Source organism: Atta colombica, unplaced genomic scaffold, assembly GCF_001594045.1.
Source record: "Atta colombica isolate Treedump-2 unplaced genomic scaffold, Acol1.0 scaffold142, whole genome shotgun sequence".
NCBI lineage: Eukaryota > Metazoa > Arthropoda > Insecta > Hymenoptera > Formicidae > Atta > Atta colombica.
This window is the reverse complement of record NW_017259231.1, coordinates 150,105-161,547: the sequence shown is the minus strand read 5'-3', so window position 1 is coordinate 161,547 and position 11,443 is coordinate 150,105. Positions and strand designations below refer to the sequence as shown.

The following is an 11,443-nucleotide window of genomic DNA, read 5'->3' as shown; positions in this document are numbered from 1 at the left end:
CGCGACGCGTTTGTTATTATTATGATTGCAGGTTATGTGCGGACTTTGCGTAGTACTACGCTTAATCCGCGCGGCGCAGCTCATAGAGATAGATGTCGCATTATGGCGCATAATTCGAACACAGAATTTGGTTACATGACATTTTCCCGAAAAACTAGACTGGAAAATGTTGGTACTAACAACAATCTTTAGGCAACATGATTTTAATTTATACGGATTAGTAACAGTAGTCTAGTTTCCACCGAAAGTTTAATCCGGATCAGAATATAAGAATTAATCAACTACAGTCGAATATTCTCCTGTTACAGTCGAACGACAGGAGAACTGTAATTGATTCTTCGACTGTAATTGGTTGATTCTTACATTCTTATCTGAAAATTGTTAAGCCACTATTGAAGTAATAAGGGGCTCTACATAACAAAAAGAACAGAGAGAATAAGAATTTCAACCTATCAGAAATTGTATATTCTACAATGATTTCTGACAGATAGGTTCTGAAATTCTTATTCTCTGTTCTGTGTTCCCTACTCTTTTTATTATATAAGGAGTCCCTAAGTCCATAAGTTCGTCCATAAGTCCATACTACAAATTTATGGGCTTATTACTTCAACAGTGTTACTAATCCATACAAATTAAAATCGTGTTGCTTAAGAGTTTTTGTTAATGCCAATATTTTCCAGTCTAGTTTTTTGAGAAAATGTCATGTAACCTAAATTTGTAATAATAATTTTCAATTTTTTAATTATATTGTTTTTAAATAAATTTTCAATAAATTAACATATTATTTATTATGATTTATTTTTTGATGAAATATATTCCATTTTTCACATTTATACAACTCTGATACATTTAAAAGGAGATAGGATACATTTAGGCTGCGTTCCATTGCATGTATAATACACATGAGGTATCATTTTATCTTTGTTGTTTACAGAGTGTCAAACAAGGCTGCAATCGATTTGAAGTATTTGAATTCATGCGCTTTAATGATCATTCTGTCTTTATCGTTCATTAAGAGCCGATTGTTTCATCTTTTGGTTTTTTTTTATAAGATAAATTTTATAAGATAAATTTTAACAGGTAAAATTTACCAAAAAATGGAACAATCGGCTTTTAATGTATTAAAATAAGAAGTATTGAAAAGCGCTGAAAGCGCGTCTAAATCGACCGCAACTAAAGATAAAATGATTCTGCAATGGAACACTACCTATAATCTTAAGGTGCCGCCCCATAGAATGGAAATTGACAACGGAACGGAATTCGCGGAATCAACACAATTAAAATACTATTTTTATTATTACAAGTATTGTAAATAATATAAAAAGTATGATTTTATATTATTCCGCGTGTTCTGCTTCTGCTAATTCCGCTCAATGGGATATAAATTTAAGAAAAGCGTAAAAAAGAAAACGGAGTGGCTGTGATTCGTCGTGCGAGTTTCGTTCTGTTGCCAATTTCCGTTCTATGGGACGGCACCCTTATATTATATTATCTTGCATTCTCGCTCATACATATGTACAAATCTTAATGGTCTTTTTCTTACTTTTTCTTAATTTGAATTTTTACTTACTTATAAAGAAATCTAGGAATCTACAATATTGAGCTTGGTCAGTTCTCTTAGAACTTATATATTGGAAGGGTCATAGGTGACTGTCGATTGCACCAGAATGTCTATCTGTCCTTGTCTGAATGCTTCACCGTAATGCGCATCGATTACGAATCCTATATACATACATTTAAACTTCAAAACTCGCGAAACAAAAGCATATAAAATTAAAAAATGGGATGTTATTGTGTTATATGTTTCAAAATATCAACGAAGCAAAATAAAATATCTCTTCGTGCGTAAGTATAACCCTTACTTCAGAGATAATTTTAAATCCAGCTTTAAGATTATGTATTGAGTTAATTTAAATTATATAAAAATATATAAAATATGTGTATTTTAGTGTCACAGCAAACAAGCATTCAAGATCATCAGACAAGGACGGAGATACTCTTACTACATTGATTACATATTGTATGGCCTTTCCAGTATATTCTAAGTATACTTCCCATTAAGTTCTGTCACTTTTCTCTTTTTCTTTCCGAGTGCAGCTTTTTAGGAAGGTCGAATTGCTGCTACTTGAATGCAAGATTAACACTACATACGACATCTATAAATATTACAGATACATCTATAAATATTACATCAATATACGTTTAATCAAATTAAAATTGAGTTTAATTAAATATGAATCAAAGTTAATGAGAATAAAAATTATCAGTTGTTATTAGTTATAAATATTTGCAATAAAATCACTTAGCCAAGAAAAAAAGAAGAAAAGAAGAAAGCTGAAGAAAAAGGCAAGAGACTTTGTTTTATATGCGAACTAATATCTGCGCGATACAAGTAATAAATTATACAGGATCGCTGATCCATCGAACTAGGGATTTATCACAGATACTAAAAATTAAATTAGACCTATCACAGACACTAAAAATTAAATTAGAAACGGATTAAAAATAAGAAGGGAAGGAAGAGAAACATCAATAACACTTTGCGAGATCGGATTATATCAGAGTCTCGCTGCAGCTAGTCATGTTGTCGAAATATGACTGTATGTTTGGATAAGGATCGCGTTCGCAAAAAGCTGCACTACCACTGGATTCAGCCAGCGGATTACATTCGTCAGAGCATATCGTGTTTCCGAGGTAACACGATGTTTCTAGAGTCTCGTTAAGCTAAGGATTGGGATTATCGCCATTTCTTTGCTTTGCCTCAAGCTGCTTCGCCAGCAGAGTGACCTCCCAATTATTGTAGCCGTCCTGTCGCGTAATCTTATCATCATCATCCTCATCATCATACTCTTCCTCTTCGTCCTCCTCATCGCTATCGCTCTTGGAAAAATGGATATCAAATTCTTCATCCGATTTGCTATCGCTGTTCGATTCAAGATCGATCGCCACATCCTTCCGCAACAGTTTCTGAGGTACTATTGAGTTCGGCAGCTCCTGTAGTTCCATAGTTTCTCTTTCCGAATGTTCCTCCCACGATCGCCTGCTGCTTGAACCGACGGACGAGAACGAGTGTCGATCGCGAGACCGCATAGACCCGAGGACGGTATCCACAGAGCCATCACGCATGAAGGGGTGATCCTCACGATCATCGTCGAGATCCTCCTCCATGGAAGCATCATGCTCGGTGCTATCCCCACCGGAATCATCTGCTCTCCGCAGTTTCTTTCGCTCCAGTTGCTGAATGTGTGACTGTAGCTGCGATATTATTTCGTCACGTTTACGTATTTCCAACTCTAGCGACGTGAACTTAACTTGTATGTCTTCCTGCAATGTCAAAAGCGGTGGTATGATTAATCAAGACAGCGGGCATATGTCATACGGGAACTATCCAACTAATAGGGAACTTCTGCAAGCGGAGTTGGATAATTGATAAACGATGGGCTTGATAAACGTACATCTGGTGATGAGAAGTACCAAGTTCAGGATTTTGGGAAACATGCTTAAAAACGGTGATGGGTTTAATTTTGCAGAATTACGAGCGAGTACAGTCTTCTTTGCTTCACAAGAGCAGAAAATATAATAGCAGATCTAAAACAATTCAAAATTAAAAATAAATTATTAATAAGGAAAAAATATAAGCGTAAATTTATTTTCGCCGGTAAATTCCGCTGATTATTTGTACTGTCAATAAATATCGATATTGAAGAGTGTTGTCGGAATGTCTCTCGCGAGAGCAGCCCTTTGATAAAGGCACTCTCACGTGATGACAGGGAGCGATACACAAAGCCTCACCTATTGAAAGCAGGGACAAAGGAAACGGCAGTCGTGCTTCTCACTCACCAAGCCTGCCTTGATAATCTCGCCGACCCCATAGAGCAATTCGTCTAAGCACTCCTCCCGCGGCCAGGATGTCGTTTGTATCGAGACATCACCGGCACTGCTCACAGGACGGAAACTAAATTTATTGGGCGGCGGCAGTGACAGCTGATCTTGGGTGCTGGACAGCGGATAATTCGATTGTAAGAGCTGCTCGGACGGCGGGCTCTGCAGCGTGTACTTGTTGAAGGTCACACTCTTGGACAGCTTTGAATGCCGCGCGGCGTAACCCTCGATCGTCGGCGCTCTCATCAGCTTTTTCAGTTCGGCGGATGCGGCATCGCGATCAGGCGTACTCGTCGCAGAGGTCTCGGAACTGTCAGCCCTACTGCTAGCTGACAGTTTCTTCAGAATGCTCTTCAAGTTCTGTCTCTCGAGCGTCTCGTTCTCTGACGACAGTTGTTCTGGAGTCAGTGATTCTTGTCGATCCTATTATAAAACGTTAGAGTTGAGTAATAACTAATTAAAACGTTAAAAGTTGAAAAAAAAGATTAAAAAATTAACTTTTGATTTATTGAGTTTTAATTTAACTTTGTTAATTTTAAATACATTAATTTTTAACTTTAGTTACTTTTAAATTTTAATTTACTCACTTTTTTAAATTAAAAATGTTTCCTTCTTAATATTTCTATCCCTGCCATTTTTTTTTTATTAAATCTTAAACATTAGAGAATTAATTTAGAAAAAGTTCAATGTTTAGATTTTATGATTAGAGACTCTATAATAAGAATCACACGATATGGTAGCCAGTATTATTGACTCGCTAGATTTTTGTCAATTCCCGCTTATTTTGAATTACACTAATTTTAGGTGTTATAAATATTATATTTCAATAATATAAATATGAAATCAGATAAAGAATTAATGTAAAATAGTACTGCACATCTATCTATTTTCTAAATTTTTATGTATATTTACGTAATTTTACGTATTTTTTATAGCAAATATCTAATGTAGCCGTAAACATACGTGAGCAATCGTTTCAAACGTTAAAAGAAGTTAGATAAAGAAAAAGAGATTATATACTCTTCTCTCTCGCAAGATTTTAACGAAAATATCTTAGGCTGTGATTCTTATTATATGTATGTAAATGTAACTTCCATGTGAATAAAAAAATTAAATTTACCTAATAATCTATATTGTGTTATTTAAAGTAATCTCATTTAAAAAAAAATTAGAACATTTTGATCTCAAAATAATTTTTTTCAAAATGAACTTTTTTTTAAATTTAAGTTAATTCAATCTTAACTTAACTTTAATTAAGTTAAATTTTTATTCCTTCAACTTTTAATTTAATTTTATTAATTTTGTAAATTATTAATTTAATTTAATTTATTTTAATTTAATTTAGTTTAAAAAAAAACATTAACCCAATCATGCAAAACAAAATTCTAAATAAAAAAATTTGATATTAAACAATTATATCGTGTTTTAATTTCTTTTTCGTCATTTAAACTCCTTTTTCGGCGTTCATTATATGTCTTGATAATTCTTATCAAGAAATATAACATTATTATCAATGCATAGCATTTATTATTAAGAGTTATATAAATTATTAATTGTTATCATTGTCAATGCATTATCTAAACTTCACAGAAAAATTTTCTTTGCAGTTTGTAACATTTAATTGCATTTATAAACAAAATATTTAATATTTCATTTTAAGCAATATTGTATTGATCCTCTTTCGGAAATCGTCAAATTGGGGCTTCTCAACAAATTTAAATGAATTTAAATAAATTTAAATAAATTTCATACTATTGATTTAGTTTTTCATTCTATTTTTAAAAATACCATTCAAAGAAAGACTACAGAATTGTAGAGAATTGTCATAGTAAAGCAGATTGGTGTGTCCATTTATTATATTCTTGTAAATCCATAATTAACCTACTGTTCTTATTTATGAACCGGTTTGTATTTGTAATTTACTGTACTTTATTAGTATTACTATTTTGTAAGTCTACTGTACTTTATAGAGGAAATGAATTAGCTATAATAGAATATATATAAATATAGAATATATATAATAGAATATATATAATTCATTTCCTCTTATAGTATTTTCCAACAGTCGAAATCGGTGTTGTAATCGGTCCGCATCGTCGTCGTTGTCATCGTTGGTCGGTATCGTCGAAATCGGTTGGCGTTGGTCGATGTCGTCGTAGTCTGTCCACGTCGTCGTCGTCGTCAGCGTCGGTCGGCATCGTCGAAATCGGTTGGCATCAGTCGGCGTCATCGTAATCGGTCCGCGAGATCGTTGATTAGCATCATCGACGTCAGTGTCATCGAAGTCGATCAACGTTATCGGCATTAATTGATATCATCGGCATCAATCGAATACGATGGTTTGGTCAGTGTCATCGTCATGTAGCAATATTAAAAATAATGTATAAAAAATTGATTAAAAAATACATTTATAAAAATTCATTATGTATTAAAAATCTACCACTTACTTGATTATATTTAGCTAGCTTCCTGGTGTACTCGATGGCACAGGTCTCCGAGTGGCTTCTCGTGAGGTTGCTGTCAAATTTTGGCTCAACATTATCGCCGCAATCAAGGGATGAGCTCCTAGCCGCTTTCTCTAGTTCGGCCAGCTTCTGCCTTTCGTTGAGGATTTTGAGCTTCTTAACGAATGGCAGATCGCAATATTCTGGCGAGAGGTCATCAATGGAAGCATACATCTTAGTTTGCTGCAGTTTTTTGGCCGGTGAACTTCTCTGCGAAGAATTACCCTTGGGAGTCAATGATGCATTTTTCAGCATGGTCCAGGGATTGATCAGCTTGCACACAGTACGTGTCTTAACCTGCGAGGTTGTGGTCACAGTAGTCATAGCGACACTCTGACCACCCGAGGACGATTGCTCGTCCGACTGCGTACTCGTTTCCTCGGGAATGGTGTTCTTAGGTAGAGACTCCTTGGGCATTTCTCTCTCTATTTGAGTGGTCTCCTGCTCGTTTTTTGTCTTTAGCTGAAGTATCCTCTGCAAAAATGGCAAGTTCGGATTGGTGGGGTTCAAGGTCTCCGAGACTGATGGTACATGTGGTTCTACCGTATTAGCCGATGTGTCCATCAAATTACGCCGTTCCTCCCTCTCCTCCTTTTCTTTCAACAGCCTGAGCCTGGACAACAGCGGAAGACCGGCGCCCAGCGGTGACACCGACTGCTCCTGAGTAGACAAAGACAGGTCTTGGCCGTCGTCGATCTTCTGCTGCCGTTTCAGCGTTGGCTCCTTCGGCGCCAATGGCTGAAGCTCCAGGCTCTCTTCCGGCCGAGTGTTGCGCCTACTTTTCCGCAAGACGTTCTTCAAGCCCTTCACGTCACTCTTCAGCTTATCGACGATCCTCTTACCGGTGCTGTTATCGGACGAATCATGACCGGGGGATGCAGATTGAAGAGATTCCCGCAATACTCTCTGTGCTTCCAACAGTCTCTTTCGGCCGAGATTTTGCAGGATTTCTTGCGCTTCCGGATAGTCCGTCATCGCCGTCAGCACGTCCTCCCGCGATAAACTAAACAGCTCGGAGTAACCCACCGAACGAACGTCGGCTGTGCGTCTGAAAATTTTTTCGAATTTTCGACTTTAAGAATTTAACTCTTATAAAGTATACGAAATTAATAAGACATAACATTTTATGGTTATAATTAAAATTGTTTATAAAAAGGTAAATTCTTCAAAAATATTTCTTGCATTTCTAAAATATCTCAGTCTTTTTTTTATAATTATTTATATGTGAAAAAGCGAATTTCTTTTGCAGCTCATGTAATTGTCTACTTCAACTTCACGAAATGAGAAGTGAATCTATTATAGATCTTGACTATTATATTGGCTGGGCCAGGAAAAGAACCAGAATAATTTTACTTACTTATTCAATCCGTCCAAATTAAGTATACCAATCTCGCCGAAGAAGTCCCCAGCCTTCATTGTAGTGAGTATTCTACCATTTTCGCTGATTACTTCCAGTATACCGTCGGCTATTATGAACATCTCACGAGCAACCTCGCCCTTTCGACATATTGAATCGCCAGGGGTGAATATGTAGGCCTTCATCTTCAGAACGAGATCACGCAGAAATTCTGGTTGACATTCCTGCAAGACACCGATGATTCGTCAAATTATCGAAACTGTATACGGTATCTCAACAAAATTAAGTAAATCTTTGATAGATAATCAAATATAATTTGCCAACAATCTCTTGCGAATAGCATATAAAAGAGCTGAATAAAAATCTTGTGATATATTAATAACTGGCGTTTGAATAAATGACCTTATAATATTGATTCCTCTTCGAGAGCCTCTAGAGTATCAAATTATTCGTTTATTATTCTCAGACTCAATATTATACGTGCACAATTACACGTAATTAAATTCATATAGATTTCATTCTTTGGAAAATTGATATTTTCATCACCTCCTTCCCAATATCACATAATTTCCTCTGGACAATAAAAGGGAGATTTCATTTCTAATACGGAACAGCCGTTCAGATTTTATTACATTGGCGTTGGCGTTGGAGAGCAAAATTTTGCTCGGTATTTCTAACTTCATAATCATTTTTAAATTTAAAGCTTCTACACCGTTTCTGTAAAAAAAAAAAGACAATTTATGAAGACTTAAACATTAGCCTCGAGCTTTTATCGCATTTTCTATCTTGCATGAATATATCCATATAATTTTAATCTTTACTTTTATAATAAATCTTCTGTTAATAATATAAAAAACTTTTTATTACCTTTTCTGATAAAATTAAACGATAAGTGGACTTTTCTAAAAAATATATATTTATAATACATCCATATTTTTCTATCAGAAATATTATCACATGAAATATCTTTCTCATTTTTTAATATACGAAATAGACAAATAAAATTTAAAATAAAGAAATTGTCGACCTTAATAATAAAAAATTTTTCTAATAAGAAATTAAGACATTAAAGTGATACAAGTTAGAAAAAATGAGACTCTATTTATAATAATCAGTTATTTCTATCAGTTATATCTCGTTATATCAGTAAGGATATATCTGATACATTAATTTAAGTGTAATGCTATAATGAATGGCATTAACATCTTTCAACTAGACGATTTAATAGATAAATTGGATCATCTACCACGCCTATTCCATGTTATCTGATATCCATGTCATGTCATTTGTCTCGTTTTTCAAGTCGCAGAGTCATAGATTTACAAACCTGCAGCTATGTTTATAATTTACAGTTTATAATTTACGAATTTCATCACAATATATTTATATATTTCTACTTTAATCCATTAATATATGTTGTCATAAATACGTACGATTTCGATAGCATGCTAATTCTTTATAATATTCACACGACAAATTTATATAATTTAAAATATAATAAATCTGGAGAGATTGAAATGAGTAAAGAAAAATGGATCAACGTTTGTGAGACTGCGACGGATGATCTCTTCACGTTTTGCTCTCTTGCTTTCAATCACGAGGTGATATAATTCTTCGTGAGATACGATTCCTTTCTCGGCTATATCATGATACAAAGACTTTGTATCATGGGCTAAACCTTGTCTTAGAAACCTCCGCTAATAAAATCGATCTTCCATCGCGATATTTTATTCAATCGACACCAGTGCACAGCATCGATTAGTGACGCGTTTCACACAGGCGTTTTCTTGCATCACCTGCTTTGATCTGTGACGAGAACACAACCGGAGATCTCGAGGCTGTTATCGTTGATCATCGAAGTCGTCTGACTTTATTCAGCCAATCTACAATGAGTCTCGTTAAAAGCAGTCAGAACGAATGTGTATATTGGAAACACTACAACCATGGGAAAAAAATACGGGGTGTCTGAATTGACGGCACAAATTGACATATTCTTCGGCCAGCTTAAAATCGATTCTTCCATGGTGAGAATATTTATAATTTTGAATTACCAACAATCAAATATTTTTGAAACATTTTTTATTCACTCTAAATAAAAAAGGAATTGGAAATAAATAAAATGTATTTTTTATTAATCTCTTAAGTTTTATTCCTTAATAGAAATTTAATTTGTCTTAGATTGAGAGAAATATTTAACAACATGGACAACGAAATGTAAGAATATTAATTTAAGATCCAAATATTTAATACTAGAAATTAAAAATTATAGAGAAAAATGTCACAATCAATTTTCTAAAAACGTTTGTAAATCTTATAATATCGATGTAATTCCTAAAAGCAAAAAAATTTTATTAAGATTTTGCAATATTTATTTTTTAATGATATTAACCTGCATTGAAGACTGCTGGTCGATTTTGCAACCAAAAAAAATAGGTCAACTTTGGGAAGTAGGCTCCTTAAGGGCAGTAGCTTGCCATTAAAAGGATTTCAAATTTTGAGAAAAAATATTTATCTTGGTCTTTAATGGTTTAATCTATTTTCGAAATTTTTTTCTGTAGATAATTTTTATAAAAATATTAACAATAATTCGATAAGAATTTCGATAATAATCTTTCGACAGTATTCAATTTTTATAAAATTAATATCATTTTTCTGTTGAGTTTTTGCGAGTTTTGTTAAGAAAATATGCACGTCTAAGAAGATTAAAGCATTATATATATTCCTCGATATAATACTTAATGGCTATCGTAGGAAAGTTGGAGTCGCATGTCGTAATGGGTGGGTTATCATAACTTTAATAATTCAACTGTTACGTGCGCTGTGAGTAAGCGAAGTCACTATTGCACGAAAAGAATTTTCAGTAAGTTGTGTATGCAGACACGGTCGTTTGTGACATCTTATAAAAATGCATTCGCTATTTCACGTCTCTCTTGCTTAAAAAAATATTTTTTGTGTATGATACATACGATATATCTATATTATTGTGTATTATACGTAAATATTATTGCATTCTGTTATATAAAAATACATCTTTTTGCCTAGTTTCACTGATATCAAGTATATTACACTCAATAAGGCATAGAGGATCGATTAAATAACTATTGATCTTTTAGGATACACGTATAATGGTGAAAAAGCGTATTCACTTTTTTACATCTATGAAGTAATTAATCAGAAGCCATTTTTTTTATGCGCTTTGGAAACGCAATGGGTAAATGAATTAATGAATAGTGATTACGAGATATCGCCAAGAGTAGTTTAGAGACGTTCCTATTGACGGTTTGAGTGCGACCGCAATTAAAAATGGCACATAGACTCGCCAATTACAGGCAATCGTAATAGCACCTCGCGAAAATCTCTCTCTCTCTCTCTCTCTCTCTCTCTCTCTCTCTCTCTTCCTCTTTCTATTCGTTGGTCGCACTGTCAATGCTGTATAATTCCCTTCTCGAATCGAGAAAGTGATAAAAGGGATCCAAGTGAATCACGCGGACTGAATCACCTGGTCGCTTTAAACTTGCAACTCGAGATCTCTCCGAGCTAGATTCGTCGCACCGTGAACTTCATTATCTTTGCAGTGCAATGTATATTGTACTCACGAATCCAATTAAGAATAAATATGAGCTAGAATGCAGTTAGCATCAGAAAAAAACGATCGCAATATCCAAGAACATATAAATGAAAAAGTTGATGGAAAAAATTG

At 34.2% G+C, this 11,443-nt stretch overlaps 1 protein-coding gene across 1 annotated transcript in view; it reads right to left on the bottom strand.

Moving 5' to 3' along the window:
• Nucleotides 1–2,603: 2,603 nt before the first annotated feature.
• The window catches only part of LOC108685003, a 122,728-nt gene continuing 113,888 nt past the window's right edge, over nt 2,604–11,443 (bottom strand). Inside the window, exons 7-11 of the mRNA XM_018189595.1 lie at nt 7,744–7,967; nt 6,930–7,434; nt 6,330–6,860; nt 3,841–4,305; nt 2,604–3,324 (exon numbers count right to left, since the gene is read on the bottom strand). Coding sequence (XP_018045084.1) covers nt 2,725–3,324; nt 3,841–4,305; nt 6,330–6,860; nt 6,930–7,434; nt 7,744–7,967 — 2,325 coding nt within the window. The 3' untranslated portion in view covers nt 2,604–2,724. The remainder of the gene's footprint in view (nt 3,325–3,840; nt 4,306–6,329; nt 6,861–6,929; nt 7,435–7,743; nt 7,968–11,443) is intronic.